The sequence below is a fragment of the Temnothorax americanus genome, unplaced genomic scaffold (assembly GCF_048541705.1).
Source record: "Temnothorax americanus isolate GAGA-0224 unplaced genomic scaffold, ASM4854170v1 Scaffold80, whole genome shotgun sequence".
In the NCBI taxonomy this organism is placed as follows: domain Eukaryota; kingdom Metazoa; phylum Arthropoda; class Insecta; order Hymenoptera; family Formicidae; genus Temnothorax; species Temnothorax americanus.
The window spans coordinates 209606-231561 of record NW_027509803.1 but is presented as its reverse complement, the minus strand read 5'-3'; the positions used below and the strand labels follow the sequence as shown (position 1 = coordinate 231561).

At 37.1% G+C, this 21956-nt stretch overlaps 1 protein-coding gene across 4 annotated transcripts in view; it reads left to right on the top strand.

Moving 5' to 3' along the window:
• Positions 1–21956, top strand: part of LOC143907445 (venom dipeptidyl peptidase 4) — a 432526-nt gene that overhangs the window by 378118 nt on the left and 32452 nt on the right. For all 4 annotated transcript variants that reach the window (XM_077424253.1, XM_077424255.1, XM_077424254.1 and 1 more), the window contains exons 7-9: positions 3669–3838; positions 8823–9062; positions 9892–10127. In XM_077424253.1, coding sequence (XP_077280379.1) covers positions 3669–3838; positions 8823–9062; positions 9892–10127 — 646 coding nt within the window. The remainder of the gene's footprint in view (positions 1–3668; positions 3839–8822; positions 9063–9891; positions 10128–21956) is intronic.

The window sequence follows — 21956 nt, the reverse complement described above, 5'->3', positions numbered from 1 at the left end:
CTCTCCCCCCCTCCCCACGCCTTCCACCGCTTCGCCCCGCGCGATCTGTTTTCCCCATTCTCTTCACTACTCAGTTCTTCCCTTTGTTGCCTTCTGCTCCTTCGGGTTTGCCAGCGACAGAGCTTTTTTACCGCCCCTCCTCTCATGTCTCGTTTCCGTCTCGCAACATCGCAAGCTGAATTCAGCGGGAGTGTCTAAGGTTCTCCGCAGATGTTCTCCAAATATGCTATCTCCTCTCATTTTTCTGACTCGATTTCTCGGAAGCAGATTTATAGCGCGAGGCCTTATAACTATGGAACTTTCAAGGACCGAAATCTAAAGTTTCAGGTACCGAGCCCATATCTTCAATCATTTTCCCGAGGAACAACTTTATTGCTCATATTTATGATTTTTTGAATCTATATTGCTTATTGAGAAATTAATCAATTTTGAAATATATAAGAAGAGAAAGAAAGAGTCTTTTAGATTTTGTCATAATTATTCTCTTCTTTACGATGCTCTCTGTAATTTTTATGAAATTTTGTTCTCCAGTAGTCCCCAGATTGCCACGAACTTTCTACAATTTATCTGACTTAAATATCTCGCGATAATTTCTTTTTACCTTTTATAAACCTTCATTTCGAGGACACGCATCATGGGGTTAATTTCAGTTTAATTCCACCTTCTTCCCCTCCCCTGTTCGTTCTTTTTTATTCTTACGGTAACACCCTCGCGGCTTGCAAACTGGATATTTATGTCCTACTGTGTTCGCGAGCCGACCCTCCCCCCTCTTTTCGAAAGGAAACGAAATAAAGAGTTTTTGCTCGGTTCCTTCGCAGCTCATCCGGCTCCTTTCCGACGTTCCTGCACGCTCTATGAACTCGCTTATCACATCAGCGATTTTCCCTCGAACCATCGGCGCGGCGGCGCGGTCTCCCTTCGTCGGGGGAATGTGCAGAAAAAAAACGGCATCGGTTAATTAGGAGATCCTTTCTGTGCGTATGCACTTTGTTCATCGAAACTGACGGACAAAAGGAAATTCGTAATATAGATGCTTCTCTCGGGGTTCATTGAATTGGAACCGATGTCAATCGTTTTGTTGTTTGTATTATCGCTAAAGAAAACTGCATAAAATACAAGTTTAATTGCGAAGTGTGTATCGAATCTCGATAGTTTCTCGTGATGTTCTTATCCCTTACAAGTAAACCTCGAGGAACGTCAGACACCGTTTTTTCTCAAATTTTTTACAGTTGTTTCTTACATCAAAGTATGAAAAAATTACTTTAATTCATATTAATTTTTTATTTCTTTTTAATTTCTTAAATTTTACACAAGTATTGAATTTTGCAAAATAAATCTCTGATTAATAATCGAGACCCTGAAATCTGCACATTATATATTTTTTTCATCAACTTTTCTTTAGGCACTTGTGTAAAAGTAGAGAAGAATTCAAAAGGTAGTTACTACCCTTAAAACTGCTTAATCCCCAATAAGAAAAAAAACAGTTAAACTATTATTTTGGATGTTTTATATGTACTGAGTTACAAAAATTCGGGTACATTTATTCTTATGAAAAACTGCTTTAAAGTCGTGTACTTGTGTAAAATTTAAAAAATTAAAAAAAATGAGAAAATTAATTTGAGTTAAAAGTAATGACAAATTTTTTCATATTTTGAAACAATTGTAAAGAATTTGAGAAAAATCGGCGTTTTAACGTCCCAGGAAATTTACATGTTAGAATGAATTCGATATGATTTAACGCAAATTCAGGTTAAACTTCATTTTTTGTACGAATAACCAAATTGTGTGAGCTAAGCCAGTTTTGTTCGCGTACAAAGGAGATAAAAGTTAGATTATTGGTAAAGTAAATTAAATTTGTAAATTAAAAAAATAATGAAAGTTCCCCTATGCTACGTTAATGAAAATGACAAAAATTTCGTGGTCTACAGTCGGTTTACAATCCTTCTACTTTTGTGTGTCAAGAACTTGTTTCATTTTATTACAAGTATAATTCGAGAGGTAAACGCGTAAGCATTGGAATACTGAAATTTAATCGAGTCAACTGCTCGCGTACGCTTTATTTATTCTACAATAATGGGATAGCGGAAGTATATATCCGCTTGTTTGGTGGGGCTTTATAATTACGCAATGCGCCGGTAGATCAGCCTCAACTTTCTTTCCTTGTGAAGTTTACAGAGAAAGAGAACTTGATTACTTCTTGCTTCCTCATTGCGCGGAATTATGCTTTGACGCGGTGCGAGCTCTTTAATCGAGTACTTATCGTAAAATTAATATTGGAGCGACGGTAGTTCTGGGAACCTACTTTCTGGCAGAAACTCGATAAAGGGAAGATTGTACTTTAAGGCAGTTTAAGGCATTATAAATAAAGACACATATAACAAGGGTTATTATAAAGGGTTATTATAATAACTTTTAGATTACCTTTCAATAAGTAAAATTATGTACCAAGTAGAATTGAATGAAAGAAGATATTGAAGATTGCATTTTATATTTTAATTGTAATTTTACATTTTTTCAATTGTATGAAAATATATGATGGAAATGATAATTAAGGCTTTCGTGGTTATTATTTTTATGGTCGTTTTATCTCGCATTGTAGTTCGTGTACTCCGTGCGTGCGTCATTCTTAAAGTTAACACGTACACACAAGTTTCTGATGGGGTGATAATTATGCGACGATGCAGAAAAATGGAGCAAGGGTGCCAATATCAGACAGAAGTACCTTCCTTACTCTCTCTCGTTCATGCTTTATTTAGCAAAATACAAAAAGGGACGAGAGAGCTGGAGTCGAGATACATTCTACACGCTCAGTGCACTCTATAATTATACCGGGTAGAACGCCCCGCGCAATGAATTTCGCTATTGAGTTTTTACGAGGACGAGAACGATCGTCGCAATTTCTCGCTTCGTCGTTAGCGCAAAGATGTCACGGGGTCTAACGGCAGCCGGCAGAAAAATACGACGGTACCGTAAAGTCGACAAGATACACGCATAACAATAATTTTCTTCGTCAAGTTTTTATCGCCGAGAGACTTCACTTGCGCTAAAGCGCAAGAGACGCGAGAGGCAAAACTGAAGGGTTATTACGAGTCTCTCTGCACTTTATTTAGTGCACGTCAGTGCATCGAGAATGTACTTCGTGACTGCAGTGCGGGTTTAAGATGAAATGAAAAGCGCGTTCTCTTTCGTAAATTCACATTCTGTTCATCCAATAATGATGCTAATAAACTTATTACACAGTCTATATGTTCACATATCTGCAGCAGCATAACTTCAAATTTATGAAAGAAATTGTAGAATTGAATTGCATATACAGTATCGATCAAAAGTATTGCATCGCTTATAGAAAAGGAAGTCGTTACTTTAATAAAGAGAGATATACCTATGTATAAATGTATATAAATATCATAAAATCTTATTTTAGATATACTGTTATTTTATGCTTTGATAGGAATACTTTGAGAAATTTCTTTCGCCAGTATATAGAATAACAATTAAACCAAGTTGGCTCACAGTTTTTCAATGTTTATATCGGAAAGACGTTATATATATTGCCAGTCAGGTCGATTTAAATTACTTTAATTGTTATAAATATATATATATATATATAAGGAAATATGGATTTAATAATATATTAACTAACTTTTTATACTTTTGCTGCGTTACAGAGGAAGTATTCAGCTCGAACAAGGCGATCTGGTTTTCTCCCAGCGGCACTAAATTAGTCTTCGGCTATTTCGACGACTCGAGCACTCCTATTATGACCATACCATTTTACGGATATCCCGGAAGCTTAACCTTCCAATACACGTCGGCGATACCGATTCACTACCCTAAGGTAAGTACACATGAACCTTATTCCACTGTTTTCGTTACGTACGATAAAGAAATGTTTTCTCTGGCATTGCCATATTTTTAATTTGTCGACTTTTAATTTATCTTTGTTCATTATCATTCTTATCGAAAAATTATTCGTTAAATTGAAAAATGATAAAGCTCGAAGATTTTATATAAATTTCAAATACATTTGAAAATTTTAATATAGATATTCTCGCGTCCACGAATAAATAATAAATAAGTTTTATATATTCTTTGCGCGTGTGAAAGTTTCATGCGTGCGATACGTTTCTGGTATATTTTGCGTTTTTAATATCCGCCATTTTAATTGATTGTCTGCCTGTGTGAAAAGGCGTTTGCACATACGGGGAAAATGAAATTTTTCGTGGGAGAAAAACAAAATAGTCCAGTCACTATGTACATTTAAAAAAGACATAATTCTGACCCAGGATTTTTCTTTTGGGGGGTGTTGGGGGGATCAAAAAAAGCTTAATCTCAAGTTTTCGACCTTTGTTTCCCGCTTGCTTTTTTTACGGGAGTAAAAAATGTGAAAAATGGTTTTTCCGCGATAATTCGGTTTCTAATAAAGTTACAAGGTCGAATCGGAGCTCATTTTAAAGTTTTTTTTACGCTCTACAAATTATGTCGTATGACATTTTTACGTATAATCGATTGTTTTCGAGACATGGAACGAGAAAGGGAAATAAAAAAGTATGAGAGATATTTAGTTTTTTCTCTTTACTCATTATTGTCGTCCGAAATTGCAAAAATGCTTCAAATGAAACTTGTAGAGCGTAAAAAAACCTACAATTTTTATTTGTTATTCATTTCATTTTGTTGAAAATTACGCCTTGTAGAGCACCTCAAAGTGGAGAGTCGTCGCCATCGCGTCAGCGATAAAGTATTTCTTTCTTATAAACTTACTTCACAAATATTGTCACTTAGATATAAAACTGCACGCTTTCATGTATTCTTCAATGAAACGGTAAGTGTAATTAAGAAAACTTGACGGTTTCAAAATAGCTACAATAATTTCAGGCTTTGCAAGATTTATTTGCAACTTTAAGGCGTAGTGCGGTATGGAATTTTCAACGAAATTAAAGTAATAAATAAGAACATTTTACGATTTTTATTGCTGTGCAAGTTTTATTTGAAGCGTTTATACAGATTCGTGTGCGAAAAACGATAAAATAGAAAAAAACGAACAAAAATGCTCAATTTTTCCTTTTCTCTTTCGATATCTCGAAAACTATCGATCGTACGCCAAAATATCACTGAACGTAACTTGTAGAGCGGGAAAAATCCTATAAAAAACACCTATTATGTTACTTATTTGCGTCAATGAAGTCGGAAATCTTAGCGAAAGCGTTCGGTGCCGCGTATCGACGTAACCAACGCGCCGCTAACGCGATGACGACGACTCTCCACTTTGAGGCGCTCTACAAGGCGTAATTTTCAACGAAATAAAATAAATAACAAATAAAAATTGTAGGTTTTTTTACGCTCTACAAGTTTTATTTGAAGCATTTTTGCAAGTTCGGACGACAATAATGAGTAAAAAGAAAAAACTAAATATATCTCTCTCATACTTTTTTATTTCCCTTTCTCGTTCGATGTCTCGAAAACAATCGATCATACGTAAAAATGTCATACGACATAATTTGTAGAGCGTAAAAAAAGCTTTAAAATGAGCTCCGATTCGACCTTGTAACTTTATTAGAAACCGAGTTATCGCGGAAAAACCATTTTTTCACATTTTTTACTCCCGTAAAAAAAGCAAGCGGGAAACAGAGGTCGAAAACTTGAGATTAAGCTTTTCTTGAGCCCCCCAACACCCCCCAAAAGAAAAATCCTGGGTCAGAATTATGTCTTTTATAATCCGTTTTTTTGTACATAGTGACTGGACTAAAACGGTTCTTTAAAAGGCAGCGATTCCGGGCGTTAGACGCTCTCAGAAGCGTCTTTCCCACTTTGCTTCCCCGCGAAGCTTCGTGTCGCATCGCGCCGTCCGAGATATGAAAAGCCATCTAACCGGAGTTTTCATCCTGAAAAGATGAGAGGAGCGCGAGTATGGCATCTTTACATTTTTCAATGTCTTTTTATGACTTGCGATTGACACTGTCGCAAAAAGTCGTGACGCGAAAGACGTGGAAAAATATCTGACGTTGGTTCAACCTTTGAAAGACATCTTTGTCTCCGTACGACAAGCCGTAAGATGGAAGATTGCTTGGATACAGGAATAAGGAGTAGAGACGGATAAGTCTCAGGAATGACATTTAATACCGCACTGTTAAATATTAAAGGATGAAATTTAAACCAATAGATAGCTTGAGTTAAATAACATTTTGTTATTTTTAACCATCACGTGTGTCGAAATTTATTATTTTAACACGAAACATTATTTTAACTCTATTGTTTTAGTTAAATTAACGACATATTGAGTAGGAGCAGTGGCGACTTATACAATCGTAAAAAATTACTTAAATGGAGTACAATTTGACACTACAAATTTAACTGTGCGACCATTACAAGGTTTTCATTTGTATATTTGAATATTATACTATACTTATTAACAAAACTATATTCTTCTTTATACATTTAATGTTTTTTTGACAGGAACATTAGAAGTCATTAACATGAAAGGAGTATTAATTATGCTATTTATTTAATATACCGTGAAAGTGTGTAATTATATAGATTTATTAACTTTATATATAGCTAGCCACAATTATTTATCCGTGAGACCGTGCGACTTTGTCGTTTTGTGCTTGATTTTCATTTTAATTAATATTTTTAAACTTGTAATGTAGGAATTGTAAATACAGAGTCTGAATGAGATGTTTATGATAACATCAGGTTAAGAAAGTGATGTTATTATATGAAAACTAGAAAACTTGAAAAACGTTCAGCGGTCTACTGGACCGGAGTGTGGCGAGCTATAGTTAACCATAGAACATATTTTAACTATTTAAAAATTTTTAGGACATTTTTTAAAATTGATAGAGGCTTTCACGATGCCTTCATAACGATTTTACGCGATAAGAAATAATATAAGAATCGCGCTTATATAGACTTATCTCTGAAAAGAGATTGCGTCGGTATAATTATATTATTTCTCTGATACACTGTCCACATAATGGGCGGATTGAACGGAGACGAAATGGAGACCATACGGTCTCCATGACAAATGCGCCTCCGGTATTTTTACCATTCGCCTACACTCAAATAAAGTTCATGGCAAATCGATTTCTCTCTCCGAGACGCGCGATTGAATTCGAAGTTTGACGTGAAGTTTTACTCCAAATTGCCACCTTTTAAAGATGCGCGATTCTACATAAACTTCCACAGCCTTGCTTGGATTAAAGTCACGGTCTCGTCAGCCGGGTGATTCATTTTGCTTGACGCGCAAACCGCCATTCCCGGGTACGTTTATCTGGATTTCTTTCTCGCGACTTCATTGTGCTTCGAAGCTCGCGCTTTAAGCGAGACATATTTTAACAGAAATGCAGTAAAATTTTATTTACCTAAGTTCCGTCGATTTCGCTTTATTCCGCGGCAAATAAAATTGTCATTAATATTCATTTCACACAGCCAAAGAGGAAATATATCGCAAAAAGACTTACGGGTTTGTTCTATAAATATTTACATTTGCGCAAAAATGTCAAATTCCCCTGAAACTATAATAAAATGCAAATATATGACCGAGCGATTCGAATAATTTTATTTTATGATTTGAAAATAGGTTGTTACTGCTGAATCGAAATAGCTCGCCGTTCGCGACACAAATTCGCCCTTTGGAAAATGCCACTATATAATATCGACAAAAGCATTAAGTGCGAGGAATATGCGAAATTGCATCGCTTTCAAAAATCCGGCATTTTATTGAAATGACGTTATGAATTTTCTTTTAATTGCTACATAATAGACAATAAAATTGTAAATTTGCTTAGTTTACTGAATTATGTATAGTTCGCAAAAGTGGACTGATATCAACGGATAATTCACGCGTGTAATTAACCATTCAATGAGAGTTACATGCGTGAAACGGAATATGAAAGCAACTTGCACAATGCAATTTACGTAACTCGTGTATACATAACTCAATTAGAATTTTTTACAAAACTTTATTCTGGAAATTTAATTATATTAAGTTCGCTTCGTTACCAAAGAGAAAGAACGCTTATCAAATAATGAAGTTTTCACGTCTTTCACGTGATTAACGTCGCTTACTACTGTCTCGCAAGAAAGTTAGGATGGAAAACAAGAAATTTCTTGAATTTACTAAAACGTAATCAAGAGTCATCCTTAAGCTGCGCGCAAACAGCCAAAGCGTCGCGTTACTTTTTGATGAAGCGAGGAAGCCGCTCTATATATACGTCGGTAAATTAATATTAGTGGAATATTGCCGAGTCGAACAAACGAATAAACACTGCGCGAGCAACAATTACAGCGCTCCGTATCTTGGGGATTAAACAAGATTGTCCATTAAAACTTTCGGTATTAAAATGATAGGATTTTCAGATGCATTTAGAGTAATTAGTGAAAGAACAGCCACGGCGGACAGGAGAATCGAAGATTTATGTTTCCAATTTCATTGAAACACTTTCACGCAAACAACCTTGCAAACAACAACTTCGCATTTCGTAAGAAAATTGCGTTTCTTGTAAATATACACCTGATTATCTTTACGTTTCCTTGCGAAACTATAGCTCTATATAATCTTATACGTCCAAAGTTGTTCTTGCAGCAAAAGCAAAATTAACTTCTAATTGATAAAAAATTTTATCCTTTATACCGAATATAGAAATGTGTTTTATATACAAATAATATTTTCGCGCGGTCCATCTGTCCCACTTAGCGGATCGATTGGACCGTACACTTTTCTTTATTGTTACACGCGCACTTTTTTCCGTCCATTACTTTTGCTACTTTACCATTCGACGTCGATCCATCTTCACGAGAGATCCGTCTTATTCCCGTTCCAGAGCGGCACAACGAATCCAACAGTCAAATTATTTTGCGTCGATCTCGACATGGTGGTGCAGGGTAACGTGACTCTGGTCGAGATCGAACATCCGCCGGAGCTGTCTACTTCCGAGAGGATTCTGTCGGCGGTGGACTTCCCCACGGACAGCCTCGTATACGCGACCTGGATGAACCGGGTGCAGAATAGGGCGTATTTCCAGCTCTGCGACGTCGACAGTCTGCTGCCAAATTGCACGACAGTAAGTATTTCTTCATTTTTGCACGCGCACGCGAGAGAGAAAGAGAGAGACAATCTTCCGGTTTCGGATACTGCGCGAGATCCGAGCGGGAGAGGGGGGGACTCGTTTGATAGTATTAATACCCATTACGAAAACTTCGCTTTCTCTCTCTATCTCTCCTTCTGCAGCCCGCGTTCTCTTTTCCCGAGCTTTCACGAATCTTAATTTAGGCGAGCGCTTTTTCTTTAGTTGGGCAATAGTATTTTAATTAGTGCGCGCGCTCGTCCGCGGCTCGGTTAATTCGCAGTTTCGTACGAGTCTTTCGCGACTGTTTCTCGAGGAACTTGGGCGTTACAAATTTCAAGTATCGGTAAAGATTTCGTGTTAGAAAATTCTGCGATAAATTTAATCTCGCGTTAAGAAACGTGAAATTAACTTCGTATTACGAGAAATAATTCTTCCGTGAAACAATGTTTTTCTCTTTTTTTTACATTGAACGTGCGAATTAGCTGCCGCGTTAAAATGTCTGTACAAAGAAAGTAAAAACGGCTCCAAGAAGCCGTAATTACGATGTTTGACTACTCGTGCATTTTTTGTATCCGTTATAAAAGGAGAAAAGCGAACGAGTTTCTTTTTTACCGGATCACTTTATTAATTATACGCTTTGTTGAACTTTGGCTCGTGGATCTTCGCGAGAAGTACAACATTATCTTTCGAGAATACCAGCACATCGACGCGACGGCGAAAGAGAGAATCTTAACAGCGACCTTTTTTTTATGAACGGCGATACGACTTAATTAAATTGACGGAATACAATTTGCTGACCGAAGAAACGTTTGATTGCTCCTAGGCGTTCTCATATGGCGAGAAAAATGGCTGGGTAGAGCAATTCGAAGCGCCTATATTCAGCGAGGACGGTACGTCGTTCCTTCTGATATTACCGCAGAAACAGAAGAACGGCAGCAATTGGCGACACGCTGTGCTGGTTACGAATGCAACCAGCGGCAGGCCGACCACCACCGCCCTCACCTCCGGCTATTTCGTCGTGACGGAGATAGTGTCCTGGGATCGGGAGGACTCGTATCTGTGAGTACAAACGCAATCTATTCCACAAACCGCCTGCGCCGCTAATTAAGTATAAACTTTCCTAAATTTCTCTAGATTTTTGGAAACTTGATTGGAACAATTGAAACAATTGAACGAATTGTTTCGCAGATTTTATCTGATTTTTTAAGTCTGTATCGATATAAGTCATCTTTATTTTTAGAAACTTGACTTTTACAACAATTGAATGATTATTTCGGATACTTCGTCGTACTTTGACAAGTTATCGATTTTAGTTTTACTGATGTATCTATTTATAGCGTACGAATGTAAAAATTTGTAGCCGATATTAAAAATAAAACATGCTACTATGAATGCGAAAGAGAATTATGCAGATAATGAGAATCTTGAGTTGGATAAGGTTGCGTTAATGAAATAGATATCTGGATAAGCGAAATAATTATACGAGGCTTTTCGACAGGAAAGTTCTTTCAAGATGCCAGATCAGTCCAATTACTTAAAACTTCTATGTCGATAATTTACTATTAGCGATTGAACCAAATAGATTGCGTTTTCATTTCTTCGAAAACTTTCCGGCGATTCCAGCCTCTTTTTGCTGTGAATTAGAAACGCGGATTCGATTTTGCTGCCAACGTATAATTTTAATGGAATGAGAATATTGATTCACAGTCATTTACCTAATATATATCACCTAAAATTTTAATTGCGAAATAATAACTGATTAGGCATTTACATTAAAATATAAACTTATTGAAAATTTATTATAAAATTGTAGCTCTCTTTAATTAAAATTATATTAAATTTAAAAATAAACTGTCAGCGCTCTAATAATTATCTATCTAAGTAAATTTAGCTATAATAAAAAATTAATTAAATTACAGAAATCATAAAATTTATGTTTAAAATAGACTATAACGATACTTGCAGATTATTGTTATAAATTCAAGAATATTACCTGTAAAGGATGACGTATTTTATACCTACGTTATCCGCGTTATTTATTTCAATCTGCTTTATTTTTTATATAAATCTCTGTAAAACAAATCTAGATATTTACTTGTTTAGTTAATTTATTCTAAAAACGTGCGTATTTATAATTTAGAACTTTTAAGAACTCCAGTCTCTCTAAAAAGAGGTGAGTTTTTTTATTTTACACTGTTTCTCTCTCTACTTCTCGAACGAGAGTACTGCCGTTGCGTATGCGCATATGCACTTTATTCGTGGCACGAATTCTCGAATATGATATATACTCGCTCTCTTCCAAGCCGCTCATCCCGATGACATTCGAAAAGATAGCGAGCGTGCGAAATGGCTCGGAAGTAATTTGCGAAGTGAAAGCAGAACTCCCCGCGACGGCGGCGGCGGTGTACCGGAGCTGGGAAGTTGCGTGATGTCGTCGTGGCTTTAGAACAAGAAAGTGGGATGGGATCGGGTGATAGGCGAGCCCTCTCGATGACCTCGTCTCGCCTCGCAAGAAGCGGCTGACTTAATTGCGCGTTCATAAATTAAACGAGATCTCCGTCGAGGGAGCTCGCCCGCGTTGTCGTCGCGCGCAAATTTCGAATCGCTTTTTCCGCGTCTTGAAATCCGCGCCGGTCGATTAAACGCTCGATGAAAGTGGCCGAAGTGGGAATCGAATTTACCGTTCGGATCTCGCGATCAGAAATTCGGGGACGTTGCCGTTGCCGTCGGACGACGACTTCCCGCCGCGCGCGTTTCTTTGCAGCGCTTCCCCAGAAAGACCATCGGAAGACGATCCACTTTTCATCTCGCTGAAAAATTTCTTCGATCGGGCGTTAATGACGTCGTCTAGAGTTTCGTCTCGTTACGCCGGGGAGACTGAAAATTCGTAGTAATTTGCGATTGAAGGGAACGGAGGATGCGAGCGAGCTCTAATCGTTGTAAAAATGATGTAAAAATCTTTAATTTGGTAATATTTTTAATTGAAGCAGTTTAAACTTTCATTTTTTACCAGCTGTTTCATGTAATTATAAATTAAATATAATTATAATTTAAGCAATCTTTGGTTAATAGTTTTATTTTTTAAAAATTTCCTAAAAATATAATTATCTTGTATTATACTTATAATAATTCTATTAAAAAAATTTATAAATAAGTGTAAAAAATTAATTGTGTATTGTATAAAGAATCACGACAGTGTGCGATTAACCAACCAAAGATTCAAATCTCTCATTAATATCACGGAAATATCTTCCGCATCCCAAAATTTTGTTGCAACGTTGAAACATCCGCAACACGCGGAGTGGCCCCGATTAAATGATAAGAGGTACGCTCGCTTCCCAGTTTCCGCCATTAAGCGACCGCACCGCTCAATGAATTTAGCGAAGTCATTCCGTTGCACGTCGTTCGTACTCGCACATGCAAGAAGTCGGGCCTTCAACGAACGCGGGCCGCATCCGGGGTGAACACGCATGAATTAATCATTAGGACGGTGTAAACAGAGAACGGCGTTCAGGAGTTATTCAGTGGCGTGGCGTTTGCGGCCTGCGGACGACATAACGGCGTAATCAATGCGCAGAATCCGCAATACGATTGCACTCTCACATGTGCCGGAATGTATCGGTATAGATGCAATGTATCGTCGGATTAGTATCTCGAAGCGTGAACGATCAATGTTCCACGATCCCGCAGACGTTCGAGTCAATTAAAAGGCATCATCGAGTTCGATGGAAGTAAAATTTCCAAGTCCACAGTTGGCGGTCTAAGAAGATCAGGATCCGGCTAAATTGCGTCTAGAGTTCGCGCGATTGCGAGCTAAACAAGCTGAACGTTGACCAAATGCAAATTTTTGTTAACTAGACTGCGAACCGCAGTTAATTCGGTTTCGGCCAAAAACCTCGTTTGCGCAGTTAGTTTCTGTATCATATATAACTATGCTTGATCGACCGAACCTGTGACCGCGGCGCGGCGCGGCGTTCCGGGCTCCCGGGAGGAATAATGTGCGAGAGAACTCTGCGGTTCGTTGCCGTCGGGCTAAGTAATCGTAGCGACATGCGTTAATCGCCGGAGACGCCGCCCGGCGCGAGGCTGAAATCGTGGGATATTAAGCGCGTTAAACGCGCCGGGATCACCGACCGTCTACCGCGTCCCCGCGAACAAGGGATGCCACCCGAATTAGTTCGGGACGCGTCTACCGTTCCCCGGCGCGAACAGTTCGCGTGGACAGGCTACAACCGCAGAAGGCCGGGAAACGTTTCGTGAGCTGCCTCCGAAAACTCCGCCGGTCGGATAGCGGGGACCAAATGGAAACGTTACTGTACCCTGGAGATAAACACCGAGGGGCGGTTACGCCCGTTCTATTAACCGTCCTTATTATTCTAGTCGTCGCGTCGCACACTCGTTAACCCTGAACCCCGGCGATGTGTCTCGCAGGATTTGCCTCTGTTTCTCGCCATCCAACTTCGCGCGTGTTTTCTTTCTTCAATTTTCAACTTTTACATAAATCAAATTCTTTTATATACAAATATAATAAGTAAAAACTACGAAAAAGACAAAAGATCTGAAGCTTCTGTCACGTTTCTGCATGGTATTTGATCGTAGAAGTTAAGTTGGGGTAATTTGGACCACTCTCAGTTTTTTTTAAGATAACTTGAAAACTATTAAAGACAACTGAACTTTGTTTTCGCTGAGCTGTAATGCCAAATATTTTTTACTAGCTAGTAATTTCGCTGTTGTTCGCTAAGTTGTAACACACTTGATAGGCTAGATATTGCGATGGTTCAATTTGTCCACGTATTTCAAATTACCCAAACTCTATCCTTTTACGCGGTTTAAACGCTGAAAAGGTAAAAGTAATAATAAATTTTTTAGGAATTTGCATATTAAATTTAGCAATCCCGACGATGTTGACGATATCTCATTTTTGAAAAATTCTCTGCATTTTAAACTCTTTACGTTTATTTATTTATTTATTTTTTAATTCTTAGCGATCGTATATCGATAGATGCGTACGTTTTGCTTTAATTTCATTGCGAATTGCAAGAGCCGCGATATGCGCCTTAACGCGCGAATTATTCACATACAAGTACGACGGGAGCGTGCCGGAGAGAAACAAGCGCTGCGAATGCTCTCGCATTCAATATATCCAATTTATTCCGCCGCGGCTTGAATTGCAATGGGATAATGCTGAGCGTGAAGGGAAGGTTCATACGCGACGTTCCCGTGTTACCGCGGGCCGAAAACGGGGAGAGAAACTCTCGCCGTTTCAATTTTAACTTTTATAAAGCTCTTAGCACACCTTCGCTGCGCCAGAGGCGGAGGCCGTACACCGTCCGGTGCTTGTGCTGTTTAAGATTTAGACTAAACCGCTTGAAAGTTCGAGGGATTGCCTCCCTCGGCAAATCGGACGCCTTCGCTCATCAGCCTTCAAACACCCTGACGATTCTGCCTGGCGCATCAGGCAAGAGGATATTCCGGTTTAATCCCCCGACCGCTAACAACCGTTCGAGCTTTTCCCCTACGGTGAGAAGTTTTTGGCGTTATTGTCCGAAAGGAATTATGTCATGCAGCTGTCACGTCTTAATTCATCTTCCGAATCTGGTACAACAAAAGTCGATATAACACAGTAAATTTCTTAATTTACTGAGGGTAAATTAATAACTGAACCTATCTATCTTACGTCCAAGAACAGATACGTGACCAACAATAAAACCAACAATATAATTTTCGAGAATTTAGTAATGAAAACAAAATCTCGATGTGACTAATCGTATATCGTATTATTTTAATTTTGAATTGTAGATTAATTTTTTTTTTGTTAAAAGAAAAGGTAAAGTCTTACGTGACATTTCGGCGACGTTGCAAGTACTAAAGAAAATTTTTTTCTCGGTAAAAAATGCCAATAAGACTTCCGAAGTTCTTGTCTCCTGTCATTTACTTCTCAGGGGACAAAATGATAACAAAACTTTATTCTTCTTAGTTCAAATTCAAGGGAGCTTTATTTTAGCGAAATGTAGGCTTAATGACTGTTTAACATCGTATAGGTGAAAAAGAAATGGTCAAACCGGCATGTCGTATTCGTGACATTGAATAAGATGTAACGGTCGCGTAATGAATCGGCATAATATGTGCGTTTCCGCTTGACGTACCTCGCGGCTTTTTCGCGATAAAACGCGATCGTTCAGCGTTTACACACGCGATGCGATATTCGATCAAAACGTTTTTCAATCAATTTAAACTATTATCGAACGGGCGGTAACAAATCGCAAACGCAATGGAGCGCACAAAAGGCGGCGCGGAATCCTCGTATCTCTCCGACGGAGGCTGTCAAACGGACCGACAAATATTATCGGGACTCTCCAGAAAAACCACCCCATCCCACCCTCCGGTTATTTCGCAACAGACGTTTCCGGGGCGCGCTAAGTGCAATTGCGGCTATATATAACGTAAACGAGCAATCGTTACGTGTACACGTGGATGGATACACGTGGGGCCACCCCCGGGCGGATAATGGTTTCATGGAAAGAATCCGCGAAACGTCCATCAGAGCTTGCGGAAACGGGAACGGGGAAGGGAAGGGGGAATATACCTGAGCTTCCCAGAGATTTCCGATACCATCCGAAGCAATAACGATACTCGATACTTTATCGAAAGAATTTCTGATATCCGTCTGTAACGTAGATTGTTCTGACAATACCGCGGCAACATTGGCCGCCGCCGCCGCGGCACTTTCGTTGAAGTCCCGGGAAACAGAAACGGCCGGCGGGAAGGTTCAATTTTAGAAATTAATGGGGAGGATAATTTAAAGTAAACTTGTGATGTATAGAAGCGCGAAAAACTGGGAAATAGATCCCATCGATCACCGCGCTCGCGGTAATGTGATAATTACTTTAGGCCTCTCTGGATCGAAATAACTTGCTTTCGCGAAGCCGCGATCTTGAAATATTTAATGTAAAAGTTATCGCGCCTTTTAAATTAGCGATAGAACTAGAAAAATTACCTCCCAAAGGGCTTCCGCGCAGAGTTTCCTATGTGCATACGTTATAAGACATTTTAACTTGGCCTATTTTAACTTGCGCACGCTTAATAAAGAATTTCATTTTACCTAATTTGGTGATTGTATTTATAAAACATGACGTTAGATAGCTTTTGTTTTATAATAAGAAATTTATTTTAATTTTTTAAATTTTATTATTGAAATATTACAGATACAACTTTGTATATACGTTTGTTATTTTATTTTTATATCATTTTTTTTTGTTTATATAAGAATAAAAGATTACTGTTGATGTTTTCATACCGCAAGAACTTTGCAATTAAATCATTTTAAATATAGCAGTCGATTAGAGGACGGTTAATCAATTAGATTATTATAAAGTCGCTATCTAATCTTTCGTGAATCTCGGTTTTGACTCGGGCGCCTGACAGCAACGTTCTCCAAGCTGTCCGAGCACGTAAAACTGCTCTCATGCGAGCGTTTTATGCTAAATTTTCATAGTCGTTCTCCGGCAGGATCTCATCTCGTCCGCTAGGCCCTTTTTATTGGCGCCCGTGTCTGTGTCGTTCGTGCATAATTAAACTATATAATGAAACTCGAGATCGAGGCATTAAAGACGCGATTACGAGGCTGTAACGTTGTAATGACAGCTCCGGCAGGATGGCGGAGGAAAGTTAAAGCTTTTCATACGATCCCTCGTTGCGATACGCCATGAAAAAAAAGTCGCGCGTCATCACGTTGTTTTACATCCTTCCGAACAGGTTTTACGTCCTCATTACTTGTATTTTTAACGCTACATTTACTCTCGTCGAAATTAAGATCGGCCGTAACTTTAAGCGTTTTTTTAAATGTTAAGATGTACATATCGCACCCCGAGAAGAATATTGTCACAACTCAACAATTCACAATTTGCAGGAGAGAGGGGAAACGAAAATTTAATTCAATTTTTTTTAACTGTGAAATAACTAAGTAACGCAATTACAATTACGATATATTGTTAGAACAAAACTTATTCCGTTTCTTGAAGAGGTCTGATTCTGAAAGAAATCCTCGATCAAGACTTCCAGCACCCCTTGATAGGGTTTTTGTTCTTGCATCAATAATTATGTATTTATTAAACTTATATTGCTTTAAAAAAAAAAAAAGTAGGAAGAATATTAAATAAATTACACTTTTAAAGAGATAATCAATATATTATAAAATAAGTGCAAATGTAACAAACTAATAAAGCATTAATAAACTATATAAAACTTAAACAACGTCCGAAAAAATATAGTAATTATTACTATAAAAAAATAGATTCGTAAAAAATACGATAAAATTTTGGAATATGATTGTCTTTGAGAAGTTCTCGAAAATATCACCTTTCTTTTCATCTTCTATAATTAACTTTTGAAGTACTCCGGTGGTAGTTCTAAATGGGCAGCGGCAGATTTTGATTTTTTTTCTGTTATTTACTAGAGCTTTTTTGTAGTTTCGCTGAGAGAAAGACGTTTTAAAAGAGATAGTGTCTTTTTTTTATAAAAGAGTTAAAGAGGTTTGATGGCTACAAAAAAATGCAGAGAGTTTCATGAAATTTTAATATGTTGTTCTGGAATGCAAAATAGAATTATGTGAATTTTTTAGAAATTTTTCACCGTCCCGTTTTGAAAAAAATCTACTCCAAAAACTTAAAAAGTACAATTTTTGGATTAGATTTTTTTCAAAACGGGACGGTAAAAAATTCCCAAAAAATTCACATAATTTTATTTTGCATTCCAAAACAACATATTAAAATTTCATGAAACTGGCTGCATTTTTAACATAGGTTTTTATGGGAAATGATATATTGCATATACCTTCAAAATGAAATAAGTGCAAGAAAAAATGCAAATGATAAAGAAAGAAAAATATGCACATGTAACTTAATAATTTACAAACAAATGAGCGAAAGAAAGGGGAAGGTTACCGCACATTTCGTAGAAAAATTAATTATTAAAGCATAAATTGCTTGATTTTTCGTCTGCTAGACTGCCACGGTCGTGAACGACGTGAACAGCAGCACGCATTATACGCACGCGGCGACCAATCAGAGCAATCCCCTTCATTCCCACTACTTCAAACGCTAGTGCGCTGTTTCCAGAATTCCCGCGTCCCACTACTCTCTCCGATGAAGCCATCGAACCTCCTTAATGTCTGTCATTCTTATAGAATCTCATTCTCAGTTGTTTTTGAAAAATTGCTGCCAAGTGAATTTGCTGGAGAAAATTTATTTACCTCGTAAGTAGAAGACGGTCACAAGTCAAAATATTTTCTAGTTGTGACGTTGTTCCAGTAAAAGTGCTGCGTACTCACTGTATTAATTTACTAGTGGCACTATTCATCCAGCGATTGCAAAACATAAGTTTAAAAGAATAACGAACTTTTATTTTAGTGCGGCAAATTTCGCACATAGTAATACCATTATAGCATGTAGGGAACATCTTAGGCATTACTTCTTATGGACTTAACTCAAAATCGAAATTCTTTTCACACGGAAATAGTATTAGGCTACTAAGATTCAAGCTCGGGCCGTAAAATGGCTGTTTATTCTAATTTGATTATATATCATAACGGTCCCCTATTTTTTCTTAATAAAATTTTTTGAGTTGACGGTATTCTTCTCGAGATGCGATATATAAAAAATTTTTTTGAGGAAGATACTCTGACTTTGCAAATTATTCTCTTCTTCCTTCATTAAATGAAAATTGTGGGAATTTCTTGCGCGTACCTGCATCGTACGCGATCGATTAATGCCGTATGTATACATTTTAAAAAAAGGTAAAAAAAGGCGCCAAGTACACGTATAGTAGTGTATATGTTGTTACCTAAAAAAAAAGAAAGTGGTAGTATTATACCTCGAAAAAACCTAAGTAACAAGTGGTAGATCTTTATATCTCGAAAAATCTCGAAAAAATCTAAGCAGTAGTATCTTTATTTCCGAAAAATTATAACCCAAGTGATACACGTCACAAAATTATGTCACCTTATCAAAAAGAAAAGTCGCGCTTCAAGTGATCTATTACAATTACAAAAAAGAAATGATATCTCTTTAAGTTAGAGCGCCAATTACAGAGAGAACATGTATATTGCCTCAAAAAATAATTGTTGCACTACATTGAAAAATCTTTACATTGTGTCAATTAGAAAAGAATGTATAATAACAATTTTATAAGATTAAAAAATTTTATTTAAATTTAACAAGGGAATACAAGATATTTAAATACAAAGTTATTTACATGTGTATTTTTTAATGGCCACAAAGAATTACAGAAGTAACAGTACAAAATAAAAATATTTTATTAAAATACATAAATTTTTCTTGTAAAAAAACTTGGCGCTGCTAGACCTCGAAATTTTAAATAAATAAATAAACTTATTCTATACTTAATTATAAGCCGCATTATCCGCCGTCCGCGTAGTCACGCACACCCATATCACTCACTCCCACATCCACTATGATAATCATTTAATATTACTCCCATTGTATTCTTCTCTGAATTATTTTTATTTATTGTTGTCCTTATTTATTTAAAAGGTCTAGCAGCGCCAAGTTTTTTTACAAGAAAAATTTATGTATTTTAATAAAATATTTTTATTTTGTACTGTTACTTCTGTAATTCTTTGTGGCCATTAAAAAATACACATGTAAATAACTTTGTATTTAAATATCTTGTATTCCCTTGTTAAATTTAAATAAAATTTTTTAATCTTATAAAATTGTTATTATACATTCTTTTCTAATTGACACAATGTAAAGATTTTTCAATGTAGTGCAACAATTATTTTTTGAGGCAATATACATGTTCTCTCTGTAATTGGCGCTCTAACTTAAAGAGATATCATTTCTTTTTTGTAATTGTAATAGATCACTTGAAGCGCGACTCTTCTTTTTGATAAGGTGACATAATTTTGTGACGTGTATCACTTGGGTTATAATTTTTCGGAAATAAAGATACTACTGCTTAGATTTTTTCGAGATTTTTCGAGATATAAAGATCTACCACTTGTTACTTAGGTTTTTTCGAGGTATAATACTACCACTTTCTTTTTTTTTTAGGTAACAACATATACACTACTATACGTGTACTTGGCGCCTTTTTTTACCTTTTTTTAAAAAAGGTAATTTTGTGTGGATATCACGCCTTTTTGTAGTATATTACGCATTGTATAAACAGTATGTACAGGATAAAGCTATTTGGAGGTATAATACTACCACTTTGTTTTTTTCGAGGTAACAACATAACAGGGTAACAACATAATACATATACACTATTATGCGTGTACTTGGCGCTCATTTTACCTTTTTTTTAAAAAGGTAATTTTGTACGGATATCACGCCTTTTTGTAGTGTTACGCATCTTAATCTTATAAACAATATATCTTATAATCTCATAAACCGTATATAATACAAGGTATGAAGCTAAAAGTGTTACGGACTATTATTTCTAAAGAAAACAACAATTTAATATTTTGCTCAGTTTTTTAAAAATAATAATTTGTAACCCTTTTAGTTGTACACCTTGTATATATTTTTCAATTTCAACATAAAACATAATCGCAATAAAGCATGATTAATGTTAATAAGTCGTTAACTGTAAAATTCTTTATTTATTTTTATTTGCGTGTCTTACTGAATGTTGTTCGCAACTGTATATGTACCGATATCTTCAGGTATCGATATTTTTGATAATTATTTTTACGTCCGACATAATTTTAATTCATCCAATTTTTATTATGTCTAAACATAATTTTTGTCCAATTTTTATTGTGTCTAGACATAATTTTAATTCAGCGATTTTTATTATGTCATGACATAATTTTAATTCTGCCGCTAGGGAAATTTTAAGTCGATTTTTATGAATCAAGCTTGAATTCAATGTTTAGGTGTCCCAGGTTGCCGATGACGAGGTCCACATAGCGCGCTCTATAGTTTTCGGTGTCCAGGTGTATTAATACCTTGAATTCGATGGCCACGTGTTCCAAGTTGCCGATGACGAGGTCCACATAGTGCGCTTCGTAGTTTTCGGTGTCTACATGTATTAATATTTCGAATTCGATATCTACGTGTCCTACATTGGGTGCGTTTAGCCGATACTTTGCTAGCCTAGCAATCGTGAGCAGTCGCACGTCTTCGCTCGTTTCCTTTTTTTGACTTACTGGATTAAAAAGAGAGGAAACGAGCAAAAACGAGCAACTGCTCACGATTGCTAAGTTAGCGGAATATCGGCTGAACGCACATATTCAGATTTAAAGTTATTAATACACCTAGACACCAAAAACTATGAAGCGCACTATGTGGACCTCGTCATCAGCAACCTGGGACACCTAGAAATCAATTTCAAGGTATTATTACACGTAGACACCGAAAACTACGGAGCGCAATATGTGGACCTTGTCATCGGCAACCTGGGACACCTAAACATTGAATTCAACATATTATTACACCTGGACACCGAAAACTACGAAGCGCACTATGTGGACCTTGTCATCGGCAACCTGGGATACGTGAACATCGAATTCAAGGTATTAATACACGTAGACACCGAAAACTACGGAGCGCACTATGTGGACCTCGTCATCGGCAACCTGGGACACGTGGACATCGAATTCAAGGTATTAATACACGTAGACACCGAAAACTACGGAGCGCACTATGTGGACCTCGTCATCGGCAACCTGGGACACCTAGACATCGAATTCAACGTACGATTACACCTGGACACCGAAAACTATGAAGCGCATTATCTGGATCCCGTCATCGGCAACCTGGGACACGTGGACATCGAATTCAAGATATTAATACACGTAGACACCGAAAACTACGGAGCGCACTATGTGGACCTCGTCATCGGCAACCTGGGACACGTAGACAT